This window comes from Carassius auratus, chromosome 32, assembly GCF_003368295.1.
Source record: "Carassius auratus strain Wakin chromosome 32, ASM336829v1, whole genome shotgun sequence".
NCBI lineage: Eukaryota > Metazoa > Chordata > Actinopteri > Cypriniformes > Cyprinidae > Carassius > Carassius auratus.
The window spans coordinates 118,248-136,935 of NC_039274.1; the positions used below are offsets into that span (position 1 = coordinate 118,248).

The 18,688-nt window shown below is 40.1% G+C and overlaps 2 protein-coding genes across 6 annotated transcripts; one reads left to right on the forward strand and one right to left on the reverse strand.

Annotated features, from left to right (window-relative positions):
• Positions 1 to 1,235: 1,235 nt before the first annotated feature.
• LOC113051230 (sterile alpha motif domain-containing protein 3-like) lies at positions 1,236 to 9,691 on the reverse strand. Of its 3 annotated transcripts, none has more exons than XM_026214779.1 (7): positions 9,542 to 9,691; positions 8,762 to 8,801; positions 7,243 to 7,366; positions 3,442 to 4,400; positions 2,948 to 3,106; positions 2,719 to 2,811; positions 1,236 to 2,385 (listed from the first exon to the last, which is right to left on the reverse strand). In XM_026214779.1, exons 3-7 carry the CDS (start codon positions 7,247 to 7,249, stop codon positions 2,068 to 2,070), a joined length of 1,536 nt encoding a protein of 511 aa, XP_026070564.1. In that variant the 5' UTR covers positions 7,250 to 7,366; positions 8,762 to 8,801; positions 9,542 to 9,691; the 3' UTR covers positions 1,236 to 2,067. The 3 variants fall into 3 exon arrangements, with proteins under 3 accessions (XP_026070564.1, XP_026070566.1, XP_026070565.1); XM_026214781.1 differs by having other exon boundaries at positions 7,257 to 7,366; positions 9,542 to 9,685; XM_026214780.1 differs by lacking the exon at positions 9,542 to 9,691 and having other exon boundaries at positions 8,762 to 8,948.
• Positions 9,692 to 11,003: 1,312 nt separating this feature from the next.
• Positions 11,004 to 18,648, forward strand: LOC113051231 (E3 ubiquitin/ISG15 ligase TRIM25-like). 3 transcript variants are annotated; one of them, XM_026214784.1, is made up of 8 exons: positions 11,004 to 11,112; positions 11,411 to 11,548; positions 14,461 to 15,077; positions 15,927 to 16,022; positions 16,131 to 16,364; positions 17,305 to 17,327; positions 17,899 to 18,044; positions 18,184 to 18,648. In XM_026214784.1, exons 3-8 carry the CDS (start codon positions 14,469 to 14,471, stop codon positions 18,366 to 18,368), a joined length of 1,293 nt encoding a protein of 430 aa, XP_026070569.1. In that variant the 5' UTR covers positions 11,004 to 11,112; positions 11,411 to 11,548; positions 14,461 to 14,468; the 3' UTR covers positions 18,369 to 18,648. The 3 variants fall into 3 exon arrangements, with proteins under 3 accessions (XP_026070569.1, XP_026070567.1, XP_026070568.1); XM_026214782.1 differs by lacking the exon at positions 11,411 to 11,548 and having other exon boundaries at positions 11,013 to 11,112; XM_026214783.1 differs by lacking the exon at positions 11,004 to 11,112 and having other exon boundaries at positions 11,127 to 11,548.
• The last annotated feature ends 40 nt before the right edge of the window (positions 18,649 to 18,688 follow it).

The window sequence follows — 18,688 nt, forward strand, 5'->3', positions numbered from 1 at the left end:
TAAAACAGTACAACACTGGGATCAGAACACTACTACATCGCCATGATCAGAACACTACAACACAGTGATCAAGCAGTAAAAAAAGAAAAGCTGGCTTAACTTAAAATTACAAGGTAATTTTTAAAAAAGCTTTTTTGAGTTTACTCAACTTTTAGACGAATTAGTTCACTTAACTCAATTCACTGAGTAAGGACACGTCTCCCAACTTAAGATCTTTTGTTCAGCTGATTTTATAGTTAAAAAAACTTTTATGTAATTTAAACTTTTAATGTTATTTTCACTTGACTTAATAAAGTTTGTTCAGTTGACAAAAAAATGTGTTTTTAAACAGCATCACAAGGTTAAAAAAAAAATAAATAAATAAAAAAATAACTACTACATGCTTGATATTTTGGTCCAGGTCTTATTTCAAACCAGCAGCAACACATTGGTAACTTTAGCCATGATCATTCTTAAAAAAAGTTATTAAATGAGTAGGCAAAAAAAACAAAACAAAAAACATTCAAAGTCTCAAAATCTCATTCAATCGGTCCTAGATACTTTAAATGGTCTATGTTTAACATTTTAAATTGTTAGTAATTGGCGGCCCACAGATTGAAAACCACTTAATTAAACAGTAGGTTTCTTTTCAATTCAATTCAAGTTTATTTGTGTAGCACTTTTTACAGTACAAATTGTTACAAAGCAACATAACAGAAAATTATGTGTCTAGAATATTTAGTAGTACTTATGGTGGTTACTGTCGGCTTGATAGGATTTTTTGAAAAATTAATACAAGACATAGTCAGCCAGATGATAAATATTAATAATAAATAATCATTATTGTATGATGCAGTCACACTTGTAGCAATATTTGTTAGTTCTGTTGTTGATTCAGGGTCAGCATCATCTCTTCTCAGGTGTTCTGGATCCAGACTGGAGCTTGTGTAAATCCTAGTTACCACGGGATGAAGATCCCAGCAGAAACAGAGAAACAAATAGAGGCATCATTAGCATAGCTGCTGATCCAGCAAACTAAAATTCATTAGTTTAACCCAAGCTAAAGAATAAGAACGCACATTTGATCAGATGCAACTACACTGTAAAATGTAATTAGTTGACTTTACTTAGAAAAATTGAGGAAACCGATTGCCTTAAAATTTCCAAGTAAAGTATTTTATAATTTTTTAGTTGGAACAACTTAATAACATTTGTATACCAAACTTTTTAATCAAGTATACTTGAGTAAAGCTGACTCAAAATCATTAGTTGTGTTAACTTCTTATTAGAGTTCACATTACTAGGAAAAATGTGGAAACTGATTGCCTTAAAAAATTGAAGTAAGCTGAACTAAAAAAAATAAGTAATGACAAAAAGCAACACCTGACCTCAGGTAAAACATTATTTTATTATCAATTGTAAAATACAGTGTACCAAGCAATCTTTAGACACTCCTAAATATAAAACGATTTTTACTTTAATCACAAAAAGCACATCTCCTGTTAACAAATGAGCAGCGCAAGTGCAACCAAAAAAAAAAAAATATATATATATATGACTGATGAATGAATTTCGAATTTGACAATCTTTGACATGAAATGAACTGAGGAACAGTTGACCTTTTAAAAGCATCAACGTTAGCTTAATGCAATTTTTTAAACTTTGCAGTGTAAAAATATGTTAAACAAAAATATTCAACAATAAAACCATTATACGATTCAAAACCTTTTTGTGTATTTTAGAAAATCTGTGCAACAAGCTTAAAGATACAGTAAAGGGATAGCCCAAAACTGACAATTCTGTCATAATTTACTCTCCCACATCTCATACCAAACCTGTAAGTTTGGATAGTCTTTGAAACTCAAATATTTTAAATTAACCCTGAGTGGTTTATGTCCCTCTATTAAAAGTCCAGGTAACCAAAACTAAAAAAAGATCCAAAAAGATTATCAAGATGTCTTTGTGACTTGTTTTAAGACTAGACCCTTTCACTTACAGTTTTGGAAAGAGATGAGGGAGTGTAAATAATGACAGAACGTTCAGTTTTGGGCGGACTATCACTTTAAAACAATCTGAAAAAGCCTTCACTTACATGAGCAGCATGTTTTTAAGGGACTGTAGTTTTGGTTTCAGGGATTTGTGTCCCAGAGAAAGAAACACTCTTTGAATAAAATCAAAGGTGTTCTTGAGCTGTGGAGGGTACTCCAAATTGAGCGCATATATCAGCCCAAAAAGTAGCCACATGGCATCCGGGAGGTTTTCAATATTGTCCATCACAATGGCTCCTTCAAGGATAATTGCGGTGTGTGAATTCTCTAAATGCAGTGCTTGTGAAGAATCCTGGCTGCCTTCTGTTATCACAGTCAGAATCCCGATGGAAATCTGGGGTATGTCACAATCACAGTCCTAATAAAAAATAAAAAAAACAGCACTATTAAAATTCTGGTTACATTAGAAAAATTAAATCTCACAAATGTACATGTATCTTAAAGAATCAGGACCATCACTTTCTGTTCAACATACAACTAACAGAGATAAACAATGCTTAAAATGTTGTGTGAAAATTAGACATTGTAAAACACAATGAACAGTACAATGACGGCAGAACATACACAAGAAAATGTACAATTACATTTAAAAAGTTTTGTGTCTGGTCTGTTTCTGGGACTGAATGCCTATTTGTGATGTATGTGTGGGGGATTAGAGTTTAGAATGAAATATACAAAGAATGGTACTTGCCAATGTTGCTTTGAAAAAGTCAGAGGTTTCTTCTCCAAGAAGTAGAGGAAGTCCACGAAGAACTGCTGTGCGATTAGCAGTGATGTCAGTGCCCTGGAAAAAGAAGTTAAAATTAGTCAGAAAGAAACCCATTTTAAAATTAAGTGATGACATTGCCCTGAAAAAAAAAACTTATATAGAATGAAGTTTTACAGAATTTAGTTTAAGAAAGAAGCAATGACAAGCTTACCTTCAACTTAATTTGATCAAGAAACTCTGAAAGCTTTTTTCCAACTGCCCCTTTTTTGGTTTCAAAAATTTTCAGAAATCGAGCTGTATGTTGATCAAGTGCTGTGAAAAATTCTTGCTTGAGGTTTTTGCTTGTGATGCGAACAAACTCTGCATTGATCTGTAAAAGGAAAAAGAACAATGCTTTATCTATTAGGCTTTTGGTTACTGTGTTAAAGGGATATTTGAAAATTGCCACAATTACTCTCATGGTGTCCCAAATGTAACAGATATTCTTCAGATAAACGCAAATGTGTATATTTAGAAAAAGAGAGTTAATATAAGGTCATATGGAATGATGTCACGATCAATGTATATATGCTTTTAAGAGCTTTCACATTCTTCACACTCAGAGATGGACGACTTTAAGAATTTGTATCTGAAGAAATTCATATAAATCTGGAATGGCATGAGGGTAAGTAAATGTTGTTATAGGTTGTGTGATTTATTTGTTACTTGTCGTTCTGTGAAGAGTGATGGCCATCTTTGAAGAGTCTCTTTTACTGGAGACTCAATCTCAACAATCTCCTTTCTCCTCAAGGAAAAAGTGGAATCCATGTTCTGTGATATCAGGGTGGAACTTGGATGACATTTTTTCATTTCCTCCACAAGTTGTAAGCGTTTAGATTCCATGCTGCACTCATCCTCACCAGCAGGATAATTGGGAAGAAAATTAATTTCAAAATGTTTAGGCCTTTTAACACTTCTCAAAGGATCTTGGCCTCCCCTTTTCCCTACATTTATAAGAACATCTGTGCATCCAGCTCGTCGTAGCTTCGTTCTGTAATTTCCCATTTTAAACTTGAGGCTGTTCTTCCAGCCATTCCATCCAGTGGAGGAACCTGGTTCAGTGAGGCATGGATGTTTTTTGACTAGTGAAGATGCAACATCATTGAAATCGTCGTCAGAGGGATATGCTTTGAAGCTGTACATACACTCAGCAAGTTTTTCAAGAATTTCGTGCTTAATGTTCCTGGGAACTTGCATATATGTCTGGTCTCTCATATACAGAAGGTTTCCTTGGCGCAATCGGAACTCAATATCTACAGGAAAATTGGGGACTTCAAATGTCTCTGGCCACTGAGCCTGGCGTACATGAGATGACCCTTCTTCAGAAGACAAAGATACAATGTCTGTGTCAGCTGTACTTGCTGTAGGAGATGGTACAAGAGAGATCACCTTTAAGGTGGGCCTCTCAGGTAAATCTGCAATGTCTGTGAGGTTAATTAGTGCATTGTTAAAATCAGCATCTTCGTACTGAAGAGAAAACTTGTATGGAAGACCCAACTTCTCTTCAAGATGCTCCATCAATGTCTCCAAAGTTTGTGGTTTACTATGCAGTGTGATTTTCCGTATGTCATTTTCATTCACTATCACTCTAAGTATAGTTCTTGTCTCCATTGCGTTCTGTGAACCTAACAATGAGAAAAATCAATTAAATTTACACTCGAGTTCACAATAATAAAGGGATAAAACTGGAAATTATTTTATTTACTCACCCTCATGTTGTTTTAACCCTGTATGACTTTCTTTTGCTGTACACTTAAAGAATTTGGAAACCAAACACGTTCAGGTTGCCATGGAAGACATTGGGGAACTGAAACTGTTTGTTAATAAACACTATTTAAAATATATTTTATACACCAAAAGAAAGTCATGTAGGTTTGAAATAATATGAGGGTGAGTAAATAACAAAAATTTACTTTTTTAGGTGGACTGTCCCTTTAAATGTTCAATTTAGCAAAATATATAATGTTTTGCTGTAACAAATGTTCTGCCCTGAATTTTGTAGGGTGATAGTGGAAAAGGGTCATTCAATTCAAACAGCTTTGTGACTGTAATTTCTGATACATGGCTGCACAGTTCATAGGAACGTAGATGCTCAATGTACCACGCTGTCTGTTGTTTGCATAGAAACAAAATTTCAGTGTTGATGATGACAATTTTTACAATTTGCCTAAAATCAGGCAGACATGAAGTTGCACCAGAAGACAGAACCATATCAGGACTGTAGTTGATCCCATCAATGCACACTTTAGATGTGACAAGGACAGTGCTTTGGGTAACAAAATTCTGCTGAAGCACATTCTGTACACTCTCAGGAAAAGATAAAGTCAGTGTACATGTGACTTTGTCCATCTGGACAGAAGGTTTAAAAAAGGATGACGAGTCCATGTGGTATGCTATCATTCTCTGATGTCTGAGTGCCAGAGTTTGTGTGACATTTTTGAAATTTTTTGTCTCACAAATAATTTGTTTGAAGAACTTATGCTTGCCTTCAAAACGCATTGTCCAGACATCTCTAAGTGGCCCATATGTCCTTAGTAGTTGTGGATAATGTTCGATGTAGTGGTGTTTGGGACGCAACACAAAATGAGGAAATACTTTTAAAAGCAAACCTCTGTGCTCTGAAATTTTAGCCCCAAGAAAATCAATAGTATCATCAGTAAATCTGAAGGATGTCGCCAGTTCTAGAATGTCTTTCAAAAGCACTAAAATCTCCCATGTTGCATCATTTTCTGGGATATCGAAGCCAATCATTAGTGGGAGAAGTCTTAAAAGTAGGGATGCACCGAAATTTCGGTCACCGAAAATTTTCGGCCGAAAATGGCCTTTTCGGTTTTCGGCCGATAGACTTTTATCACCGAAACAACACGGCCGAAATGTTGTGATGACGCAAACAGAAACCGCGACCTGCACGTGCACCTGCAAAGCGCAGACCACGAGATCCACGCGACATTCACTTAACACCAGTGAGAACATTCTCTTCTTATTCTTTTATTCGCAGCACTAAAACGTCTCCTAACAAAGAGATTAAGACGGACCACGAAGTAAAAACAAAGAAAAGTACAGTCTTATAGAGTCTGTTAGCACACGTCTCACTGAGATCTTTTCGGATCCTCTGCACTTCATCGCGAATGTGCTTGATCCGCGTTATAAAGACCATTACTTGTATGCGGAAATAAGGCAGCGCGCACGAGAAATGATCCAGGCCGCGCTGGATGCGGAGAACCCGCGTGGAGACGGAGAAGCGCCAAGTGCAGGAGACAGATCAGAGCGCAGAAAAAAAGACTCGTCTCTGCACCAGATGAGTGGCATGCACCATCGTTGTCTGATATGTTCAGTGGAATTCTGCAAGAAAGTGCCTCAAATAATAATAATAGGTTGGCTATTTTGTTCTTAGGCTACTACACACACACACACACACACACACACAAACATATATACATACATAATATCAGATTGTAGCCATATTTATGCTAGATTTTCTGCTAGATTTCTGCTTTAATTTGATAAAAATGTTTATTTATGCCCTGGCCCTATTTAAATACACTCTCTCAAATATTTCTCAAATGTCAGGCAGATGACAAGCTCAACTGCTCAACAGCTAGATGGTTATCTGTCTGAAGTCCCCATCCCCAGAAGTGATAACAGTCTTGCGAACTGGAGAAGTTCTAGTCCTACAGAGAAAATTTTCAAATGCACTTCACCTAAATGCACTTTGTTTTTATGAGAGAACTGTTCATTTTAAAACCTTTCTGCAGGCCAGTAGGCCTGTACATTATTATTAAATATACACATGAGTGGGATACATTTTTTGTTTGAAATTTATTTTATACTGTGCATTGTTGCAATGTGCTTAATAAATATTTGCATCATTTGTAATTAAGTTTTTTTTTATGTTTTTTTTTTTAAAATAAGTTATGTAATTGTAATTATCATTGAAACTTTAATATTAATTTATGCAATTGCAATGTCTTAATTTTAGTAAAGTTAGTACACTGTCATAGCAATAAATGCAATGGTACTAATAATTGGCATAATTTCTTTCGGTGTTTCGGTTTCGGTTTTCGGCCTTGGTTTTCTCTTTTTCGGTTTTCGGTTTCGGCCAAGAATTTTCATTTCGGTGCATCCCTACTTAAAAGTGCCCAATTTTCATGGCCGTTGCCCCCAATCGTGCCTCTTGAGGCAAATGTAGTTGGAATGACCTGAGGTTGATCGGTCTTGTCTATGAATTTGTATGGAAATTGTTTGATTGTTCTGTTCACATACTCAAGGGTGATGTACTTTTTGTTGATTAAATCATTGAGGCACAGTGCCATTTCAATGGGTATTACACCCTCCAAGAGATCATGCATGATGTCAGGTGGAAAGCCACTGACAGAGTGAAAATGATCAAGCTCATTTAAAACACACCTGCCTTTTACACCATACTGTTTTACCAAATTTTGGTCTTTTAAAACTTCCTCAACTTGCCTGTCATGATTCACCTTTGTCCTGGGTTCAAATCTTCCTGACAGTACGTCTTTCTGTTGAATTTCACTCTTTTTCACCATGCAAAAGCGGCAAGGGTGTTCCACGATGAAGCTCTCTTGAAATCCTGCCAAGGAATGAGCACCAAGATTGTCAGCAGATACATTGAGAACAGTTCCCTTAACACATTCCCCTAATTGCTCCAAAAAGACACCATGTGTCTCCAGAGTTTTGAGGTCTTGTACAAGAGGGTGAAGGACTTTCTCATATCCATATTGTTTTACTTCACTAGCCTTGCATAAAAGTGCCAGCTGAATTGCCTGAAGAGATGACCGGTGTTTAGATGGAAGATTAGCAAGAACCCAATAGACGCCGAACATCTTGTGTTTCTTTTTTGAAGTGCCAAGAGGATTAGCAATCTCAAATTCATCAGTGTACATGGTAAGCAAAATCCTAAATGTCCCTGCCACCAAAAAATCATTCTCACGATAGTTAGTGCTGTCTTTGTAAGAGTTGATCCCATTTGCATTTTCAAAAGGAGCAAGAACTTTCTCAAAAACATCAGTTCTGTTTAAAAGCACCTGTAGCATATTTAGAATTGGCACATAAGCAAATGATTGTGAGTCTTTCCCAAGTTTATATTCTGTTGGTACAACAATTGGAAACTCTTTCTGAAAATATGATGCTCTTTTACCGACTGTAGAGAGAGGCTCACCAGAATCAGTCATTTTCAAGATCAAATTATTTTCTGTGACAGCTTTCACAATGTCTCTCAAAACAGAAGCATTATCACTGACTCCATGTTGATCTAGAATCTGCTGTACGGCATTACACAAAAGGGGCTTTGACAGAAGAAAGATCTGGTTGATTTGTTGAATTACTTCCTGTACTGCTGAATCGGAGATATGCAGAATGGTTTGCATCTTAAGAAAGAGCAAGCCTAAATTACGTTCTAGTTGATTCTGCAAATGATCCAGATTTTGAGTCTGGTCTTCTTTTTCATTTTCGCCAAATTCAGTAGAATCCATTGACTCATGGTAAGACGTATTTTGAGCAACATCTTGTGGTAATTCTGCAGCTAAATTTTGAATTTCAACTGCAATGCTGGGTTTTAACTTCCTCTGACTGCTTAATTGGTGTTCCTTACATTTGTGAGCATTAAATGTAGAATAAATCCTGCTCTCAAAATTGCAGTCATTGAATGGGCACTGAACCTTTTCATTCCTTTTTAAATGCTGACGCAAGTGGGTGAAAAACTCAGATTCTGTACAAGGTTCCTTAAATTCGCAGAGTGGACAGTGAAATATTAATTGAGATTCTTTTGATACACTTGTTTGTTCTCCATCGTGTTGGGAATGACTTCTTGTTAAGTGCACCTTCAATGCATTAAATGACTTGAAAGAACACAAACAGTCTGCATGAAGGCATGGAAATGGTGTAGTTCTGGCATAGCTTCCATGTTTAATGCGATAATGCTTCAATAGGAGAGCTCTCTTTTCACAGGAAAAAAAACAGTACTTACATTTCCATTGCATGTCTCAAGTCATCTCACAAAACAAGCTCTGCAAATGAAGAAAATAATATTAACATACACACTTCTAAATGTAAAGTTTTGCATTTACATTTACGAATCAATATGTAGTGTTCAAACATATGAAATATGGTAGGGCGATATGGCAAAATATGAAATCACAATTCTACTTCATGTTGGTTTTATTATTATGCATTATAGCCAAACAAATTTCCCCATTTAAAAAAGTAAATGAAAAATACTAACAAAGTAACAGCATATAAAATAGAAATATCATCTATACTATATAAGCAATTATAATAGAATAGCAGACATTTTAGACCAAAATGGATGAAGATTAAAAAAAAAAAACAAAAAAAACGTAACCATTATTTTATCATTGTTAATAAATAAATAGGAACAAAGATACACATTACATAATATGCTAATTCAATAAAAAACTACATAGGCTTGAGTGTATGCATTATAACTTTATTCTTATTAAAGTTACTCTATTATAAGTTCTTCACTGAGAACCTACTCACAAACAAAATTTTTTTTTTTTTTAAATGTTCCTTGATTGAAAGCATGGACCTAACAATTAGAGACTTGCAATGCTAGACTCCTCATTTCGATTAACACAATCCAACACAATCCAATAATTTGATTAAAATAAAAACGCATCCAATGTTCATGTGTAACACTAGTTAATTTAATATGATTATTACACGATTAATTATGTATACAAAGCAATTCAGACATTAAAAATAAGTCAATCAAGCACTGACTCACCTTTCCATGTGCTCTTCACCAGAAATAATGGTATTCCGTTTCCGTTTCAAATCGGCTCCACCTACTGGTAGCACCGCGCATGACAACTCGAACATTTTCAAAATACTTATTATTTTAAGTAGAGGGTAATTGAATATTTTGAGTTTATTAACTTTCCGTGCTAAAAAGTTGACCTTACTTTATTAAACTTAGTAAGGTCAACAAACTTATTCAAAATAAGTTAGATTCACTTAATTTTATTAGTAAGATCATCAGTTACATTTTACAGTGTACACTCACAATTTAAGAGATACATTATTCGAATGCTTGATGAAAGAGATGCATTTTTTATCTAGATTTTTTTACATTTTAAACACACTCTGTAAGCTTAGATAATTGAGAAGTTGAATCTGGTCTCTTTGAGATATATAGCTGAGTATCATCAGCATAACAGTGGAAGCTAATTCCGTATTTTCTAATAATATTACCAAGGGGCAACATGTTTAAATAAACAAAATGGTAGCGATCGGACAGGTAGGATCTAAACCATCTTAGAGCCTGCCCTTGAATACCTGTATAGTCTTGTAAACTGAAATTCTTCATACAGATCATTTTTATGCAGGAAGGAGCTCAATTGAGCACAACTTTTTCTAAAATTTTAGACATAAATGGACGATTTGAAATAGGCCTATAATTTGCCAGTACACTAGGATCTAGTTTTGGTTTCTTAATAAGAGGCTTGATAACCACCAGCTTGAATGGTTTTGGGACGTGTCCTAAAGATAACGACGAGTTTATGATATTGAGAAGCGGTTCTTCGGCTACAGGTAACAGCTCTTTCAGTAATTTAGTGGGTACAGGATCTAATAAACATGTTGTTGGTTTAGATACAGTGATAAGTTTATTTAGCTCTTCCTGTCCTCATATAAAACATAACAAACATCATATAAATATATTAAAGTATTCACAGATGGAAACTGTCTTAATAGCTTTCTTATTATGTGAATAAAAATAGTCTTACAAAAAACAAGGCTTGGATATGACATTTTGCAAAAATGTAAAATAAATGTATGATGTGATATTCTTTGGTTTTATTTGAGAGATACTAGTAAAACCAAATAAAATGTGTTCTAAGTACAAAGAAAAAAAAAATGTCAATGTTATCATTTATAAATCTAGTAAAATCTTTCCAAAATAATTTAACATCATAGCAATGCCAAAATAAATTAAACAAAGTTTCAGTCCTCATATTACAAAAAATAACAATTCAAATCCTTTTTAAATTTAATAAGAATTCTATTTACTGGGTAATATCTATGTAAAATTCTAAAAGTCACTTTCTTTTGAACAGTCCAATGCACTGACAGAAGCAAGCCGCGGTGACGTGTGACGCAGGATCCCGATCCGCTGGTCACGTGGTATCAAACGACTTTTCTGATTGGTTGACGTCTTTAGTCAGCGCTGAGCGTGGTTTATAATCTCGGAAACGCGAGAGAGTGGGCGGATCATCCGGCAGTGAATGCGGCTCTTCTTCACAACAAGAGAAGAATCAGGAAGAATCCAGCGAGAATTCACTCGACAGCGACTTTTAGGTTTGTTACAGATGATTTTACTCGCGTGGCATTATTTTATAGGTCTGTGTAGAACTAGCGACTCAACAAGTGCATCAATTATTTCAGAAATATAATTATTATTGCAGCTCAGTGATGAAGAGGCTTGTGTTGTCTCTGTTTGTTTGGGTTTGTTGTGCTGAAGCAGCTTCTCTAAGTGTCTAGAACACGAGGGAACCACACAACAGTGTGTTTTGTGACTGAATGGAAAGTGTGTGTGTTGTGCTCTTCATTGTGCTTCTGTCAGCTCTGTGTTTGAGGCACAGCTTCATCATTTCAGGAAGAACAACCGAAAGCTGTCAGATATTTACCAATCCTCCTCAACATCGTCTCTGAAAGGATCGAGCTCTAATAATCTGTTCCTGATATTAATCTCTGATAAACTCTTTCTGTTTCTGTTTCATCTCTTCTTCTGAAGGTAAGCTGTGTTTTCATTTTAATCTTAATTCACAGAGTTATGTTTCTTTGATGAAGAGAAAGATCACAAATCAGCATTAATCTGACACTAAAAGCTTTTGTAACATTATATTATGTAAGTTATAGTAATTGATACTTTTATTAAGCAGTTATGTCTTTAAATTGATCAAAAGTGTTAATAAAGTCATTTATAATGTTACAAAATATTTATATTTCTGATAAATGTTGTTCTTCTGAATTTGTTTATTCATCAAATAAACCTGAAAAACTAAATCTACTCAGCTGTTACAATAATAATAATAATAATAATAATAATAATAATAATAATAATGAGACCTGTTTAACTTATCTAAATAAATGTCTAATGTTTTCAGTCTCATGTAAAACAATTGGATTGTCTTCAGCTGCTAGATATCTTTACAGTTGTTTGTTTGTGTATTTATTTTGTTAATATGTAAAGCAATGTGTGAATTTAGAGTGACAGGATGTTGGGGTAAACTAGTCCTCACTAACGTTACTTGGGCAGGAAGCAGACTGTATAGTGAGCGAGGGTCTCTCCAGACGTCTGCTGCGCTCGTCTCTCCTCTGGTCGTCTCTCCTCTGCTCGTCTCTCCTCTGGTCGTCTCTCCTCTGGTCGTCTCTCCTCTGGTCGTCTCTCCTCTGGTCATCTCTCCTCTCCTCTGCTCGTCTCTCCTCTGGTCGTCTCTCCTCTGGTCATCTCTCCTCTCCTCTGCTCGTCTCTCCTCTGGTCGTCTCTCCTCTGCTCGTCTCTCCTCAGGTCGTCTCTCCTCTGGTCATCTCTCCTCTCCTCTGCTCGTCTCTCCTCTGCTCGTCTCTCCTCAGGTCGTCTCTCCTCTGGTCATCTCTCCTCTCCTCTGCTCGTCTCTCCTCTGGTCGTCTCTCCTCTGGTCATCTCTCCTCTCCTCTGCTCGTCTCTCCTCTGGTCGTCTCTCCTCTGGTCGTCTCTCCTCAGGTCGTCTCTCCTCTGGTCGTCTCTCCTCTGGTCGTCTCTCCTCTGGTCATCTCTCCTCTCCTCTGCTCGTCTCTCCTCTGGTCGTCTCTCCTCTGGTCATCTCTCCTCTCCTCTGCTCGTCTCTCCTCTGGTCGTCTCTCCTCTGCTCGTCTCTCCTCTGGTCGTCTCTCCTCTGGTCGTCTCTCCTCTGCTCGTCTCTCCTCTGGTCGTCTCTCCTCTGCTCGTCTCTCCTCTGCTCGTCTCTCCTCTGGTCGTCTCTCTTCAGCTCGTCTCTCCTCAGGTCGTCTCTCCTCTGGTCATCTCTCCTCTCCTCTGCTCGTCTCTCCTCTGCTCGTCTCTCCTCTGCTCGTCTCTCCTCTGGTCGTCTCTCTTCAGCTCGTCTCTCCTCTGGTCGTCTCTCCTCTGCTCGTCTCTCCTCTGGTCGTCTCTCCTCTGGTCGTCTCTCCTCTGGTCATCTCTCCTCTCCTCTGCTCGTCTCTCCTCTGGTCGTCTCTCCTCTGCTCGTCTCTCCTCAGGTCGTCTCTCCTCTGGTCTTCTCTCCTCTCCTCTGCTCGTCTCTCCTCTGCTCGTCTCTCCTCTGTTCGTCTCTCTTCAGCTCGTCTCTCCTCAGGTCGTCTCTCCTCTGGTCATCTCTCCTATCCTCAGGTCGTCTCTCCTCAGGTCGTCTCTCCTCTGGTCGTCTCTCCTCAGGTCGTCTCTCCTCTGGTCGTCTCTCCTCTGCTCATCTTTCCTCTGGCCGTCTCTCCTCAGGTCATCTCTCCTCTGGTCGTCTCTCCTCTGCTCGTCTCTCCTCAGGTCATCTCTCCTCTGGTCATCTCTCCTATCCTCAGGTCGTCTCTCCTCAGGTCGTCTCTCCTCAGGTCGTCTCTCCTCAGGTCGTCTCTCCTCTGCTCGTCTCTCCTCAGGTCGTCTCTCCTCTGCTCGTCTCTCCTCTGCTCGTCTCTCCTCTGGCCGTCTCTCCTCTGGTCGTCTCTCCTCTGGTCGTCTCTCCTCTGGTCGTCTCTCCTCAGGTCGTCTCTCCTCTGGTCGTCTCTCCTCTGGTCGTCTCTCCTCTGGTCGTCTCTCCTCAGGTCGTCTCTCCTCTGGTCGTCTCTCCTCTGGTCGTCTCTCCTCTGGTCGTCTCTCCTCAGGTCGTCTCTCCTCTGGTCTTCTCTCCTCTGGTCTTCTCTCCTCTGGTCTTCTCTCCTCAGGTCGTCTCTCCTCTGGTCGTCTCTCCTCAGGTCGTCTCTCCTCAGGTCGTCTCTCCTCTGGTCTTCTCTCCTCAGGTCGTCTCTCCTCTGGTCTTCTCTCCTCAGGTCGTCTCTCCTCTGGTCGTCTCTCCTCAGGTCGTCTCTCCTCTGGTCTTCTCTCCTCTGGTCTTCTCTCCTCAGGTCGTCTCTCCTCTGGTCGTCTCTCCTCAGGTCGTCTCTCCTCAGGTCGTCTCTCCTCTGGTCTTCTCTCCTCAGGTCGTCTCTCCTCTGGTCGTCTCTCCTCAGGTCGTCTCTCCTCAGGTCGTCTCTCCTCAGGTCGTCTCTCCTCAGGTCGTCTCTCCTCAGGTCGTCTCTCCTCTGGTCGTCTCTCCTCAGGTCGTCTCTCCTCAGGTCGTCTCTCCTCAGGTCGTCTCTCCTCAGGTCGTCTCTCCTCTGGTCGTCTCTCCTCAGGTCGTCTCTCCTCTGGTCGTCTCTCCTCAGGTCGTCTCTCCTCAGGTCGTCTCTCCTCAGGTCGTCTCTCCTCAGGTCGTCTCTCCTCAGGTCGTCTCTCCTCTGGTCGTCTCTCCTCAGGTCGTCTCTCCTCAGGTCGTCTCTCCTCAGGTCGTCTCTCCTCTGGCCGTCTCTCCTCTGGTCGTCTCTCCTCTGGCCGTCTCTCCTCTGGTCGTCTCTCCTCTGGTCGTCTCTCCTCTGGCCGTCTCTCCTCTGGTCGTCTCTCCTCAGGTCATCTCTCCTCTGGTCGTCTCTCCTCAGGTCGTCTGATGATGGCGGCGTCTGCTGGAAACAGCAGCGTTCTGGAGGAGGAGCTGACGTGTCCCGTGTGTCTGGATCTTTACCGTGATCCACACCTGCTGCCCTGCGGTCATAACTTCTGCCTGCCCTGTCTGCGCAGACTCAAGAGCCGCTCGGACCGCGGCCGTCTGCGATGTCCCGAGTGTCGACAGAGTCACCGCAGCTCCTCCAACTGGCAGAAGAACTTCAAGCTGGCCAACATCGCTGACGGTTTCCGGCGTGGAGACTGCTCCGAGCGCTGCACCTCGAGCCGGAGCGACCAGGTTCACTGTGATTACTGTCCCGAGGACGCCAGCCGAGACGCCAAGGGTCCAGCCGCAGTTAAAACCTGCCTGAAGTGTGAAGTGTCCATGTGCTCTCAGCACGTCCAGCCTCATCTGGAGCTGCCGGCGTTCAGAGAGCATCCGCTGGTGGAGCCGCTCGGAGACATGAGGACGAGGAAGTGTTCGGAGCACGACGAGATGTTTCGCTACTACTGTCTGGATGAGCGCTTGTTCCTCTGCAACGCCTGCACCATCGAGGGAACACACTCGGGACACGCCATCAAAACACTGAAGAACGCCATGAAGGATTTCAAGGTAGGTCTCTGTGTTCACGCTTCACACTTACTCCTCCAGATATGATTCGCTAATCAGACCCTTTACACCTCATTGAGTGTTTTACAGTCATGATCAGACACAGTGATTGTTCACAGCAGAAGAGTCTCAGACTGTGATCGCTTTTGGTTTGCCCCGCAACTCACTTAAAGATGTTCAGCCTGTCTTTTATCCCCCTTCTCCCAAACAGCTTATACTACTGTTTCAGATATTAAAATAGTTACAACAAAATAGTTAAAACAAACATGATACACTTTCTGCTGTGTTACTGTGTTTGTTAATTACTACTTAACAAAATAAATCAAAAACTCTTTCGTTATAATCATAATCTGTGAATATGCACTTCTCTCTAAAGGTGAGTCAGATTGGGCAACTTCATCCTGACGACACTGACTCAGAAAACACTAGTTTATTAGTAAATAATTAATCTCCTTCCTATTTCCCCCTATTATTAGCATCTTTGATAATGTAATCTGGAGATTGAGAGAGCCATACATGACATTGATGATCTTTCTTACTCTTCTTCTTGAGAATAATCACATGTGTCTGAATTACTCCGGTTCTGGCGTTCATCATTGAGTAGCATTCGCTGCTTCAGATAACGAAGTCAGAGACGAGCCGGTTTGTCTGAGCTCCTGTAACTGAATCATTTGTGTATTCATGGTTATATTTATAGTTACAGTTACATTCAGCTCATTTTAATACACAAACCATCCATTTGATGAAGTGACGGCGGAGGGGAAGTTTGCGAGTGCGTCTAAAGTGAAGTGAAACTAAGCAAGTGCTGCGTGGTCCGTCAGATGTGAGTCTTGTTCTCTCTGTTTTCTCGAGGCCTGTCTTGACATTCAGCTGCACAAGACCAACAGAAAGATCCTCAAAGCAGAAAAAAATCGACTGGAACAAAAAGAGATTGAACGACAAAACAAGGTGAAGTTAGTTCTGTGGCATCAGCTTCTTTTTCAGACTGAGCGCTCGGTCCTTGCTGTTTAATGTTGGGGAAGTTTCTAGTTTGTCTGAACTGCTGATCTCTTCTAGGCCTACCGCGACGACACCAACCAACACCTGGATGCTTTCAGAGAGACGTCTGTTGCACGCCTGGATGCTTTTCTGTCCTCGCTGCGTGACTGTATCAGCTCTCGTGACGGGGAGCAGTGTTCGGGAATCCAGCAGAACCTGAGTCGAATAGCACAGGATCAAAGCCGTCTGCAGGACGTTCACTCGGGCGTCCAGAGGCTTCTACAGGAGAGCGACGCTTTCCACTTCATCAAGGTACATCTACACACAAGAACTGAACTATTAACATGATCTGGGACGCTTCTTGACCCAAACCTGAACTGTTCTGTCGTCAGACGGAAAGAAAGACTCTGATGTCTTTAGTTTGACTGTCAGCATGAAGTCTGGTCCACTCTGAATTTATTCTGATCCAGGACTGACCCGGAAAACAAACAACTACAGTTTAGTTTTTGCATGACGATTTCGGGTCAGGTTTATCTGAAATGGTTTCTGTAACAAGAGTAGACAGATTTGATGGGAAGCAAAGAGTTAAATCACATCTGCACATGGCTCTCCAGAAAACACTGAAGATGAAGTCCGTCTGTAATCATGACTCCAAAAGCAATGGCTGCGTTTGCCGTTGTCAAACACGTAAATCTGCTTCTCACTGGATCTCTGTAGTGTCTCAGTTCAAGTGTGAAGCGATCATCTCTTTACTACTAGTTATAGCACAGAATAAACATGAAGGAGCAACAGAAGATATCGTCTGCTCTGTGTCAGACAAACGGCAGATCTGCTGTTATGATTGGTCAGATCACCTGTCAATCAAACGAAGGGTGAATTCCAACCAACTCAAAGACGACAGAGATAACTTTCTTAATATCAAATTATGAAGCAGATGTTTCCTGCATAACTGACACAAACACAGCTTCTTTTATTGAGGTAGAAACTGTATTTATAGCTAAGAGACAGAATAAAAAGAGACAGCACGTGAAATCCTGTAGATGAACCACCAACATCAGAGACGAAGTCTTCTGCTAGGAGTCTGTGGATAGTTATAGAAAACATGCACATAATGCAGAATAATTATCATCCAGAATATAATAACTTTTGATTAAGTTCATAAAAAAAGTGTGACCAACGAGTATTGGTCAGTTTGAACAAAACCTATCTTTAAAAAAAAGTCTAAATCCTAATATTTCTGGGTTTCTTTCAGGAATACAATTCATCTATAAAAAGGTAAAGCAGAGATTTAATTCAGAGGTTCTTTCATACTAGGACTGTGCCAGAAATCGAATGTGATGTGATTTAAAGTCTCTCGTGTGATGTGAGAAGCAGCTGGACAGGTTTTGTTGTGAAGCAGAAGAGCCTTTACTGAAGAGATGAGCAGGAAAATCACATTCGGTCTCTGACACAGCACTCTTCCATACATTTGCACAAGTGTATTCAGTTTGTCCACATTTACATTATCTGTTAAAACACGGTGTGTGTGTGTGTGTGTCTCTATCTCTTTCTGTGTGTGTGTGTGTGTGTGTGTCTCTCTCTCTCTCTGTGTGTGTGTGTGTGTGTGTCTCTCTCTCTCTGTGTGTGTGTGTGTGTGTGTGTCTCTCTCTCTCTCTGTGTGTGTGTGTGTGTGTGTATCTCTATCTCTTTCTCTCTGTGTGTGTGTGTGTGTGTGTGTGTGTCTCTCTCTGTGTGTGTGTGTGTGTGTGTGTGTGTGTGTGTGTGTGTGTGTGTGTCTCTCTCTCTCTCTCTCTCTCTCTGTGTGTGTGTGTGTGTGTGTGTGTGTGTGTGTGTGTGTGTGTTTCAGGTACCGGCGGCTGCTGAGAAAGCCTCTGTTTGTTCCTGATGAGGTCACAGTGGACACAGAGCCGCTGTTTGAGACACTGGAAGGAAAGATGTGTGAGTTCATGGCTGAATTGCGGCAGGACACCCACACACTCCTCAGCAGCATCTGTGAGTCTGACACACTACTGAACTAAAATACTGTCTCTTCTTATTAGACGCAGCTGCCAGGATCTTCTTTCCTCTAAATATGACACCTGATGATCCAGTCTCCAGCATTTAAGAGCGTCTTTTTCTTTCATTTCTGAAGGTGAAATAGAGGGAGGAGATGCTGAGGAGGAGGAGGATGAAGATGATGAGAGTTGTGATGATGAAGATGAGGAGGAGGAGAGTGAGGAGGAGATGAGGAGTGAGGAAGAAGAGGAGCAGCAGGACCTCACTGACTCTGGAGATGAAGAGTATTCGCCGGAGGAGGAAGAGGATGAGGAAGACTAGCAGAAGATGATCTGCTCTTGAGTTTGTTGATCTGAGGGAGAACGTGATCTCAGATGCTCTGAAGAGTGTGTGAGAGTCTGCTCTCAGTCCTGAGAGAAACAAGTGTGAAACAGAATAATATTAAATTAATTAATCAAAGAGAAATCCAGTCAGGTATGTTTAAAAGCTCAGGGCACATGAGATGGGCTTCTTCTGCACTTTTTTTTTTCCAAGTTCCAGTATATTTTGCTTTTTCATCAAGATGGTGGAGTGTGGAAATAATTAAAATGTAAGAAATTGTGTTTGAAAATGTATAATAAAATATAGTTTCAAAACTTAAA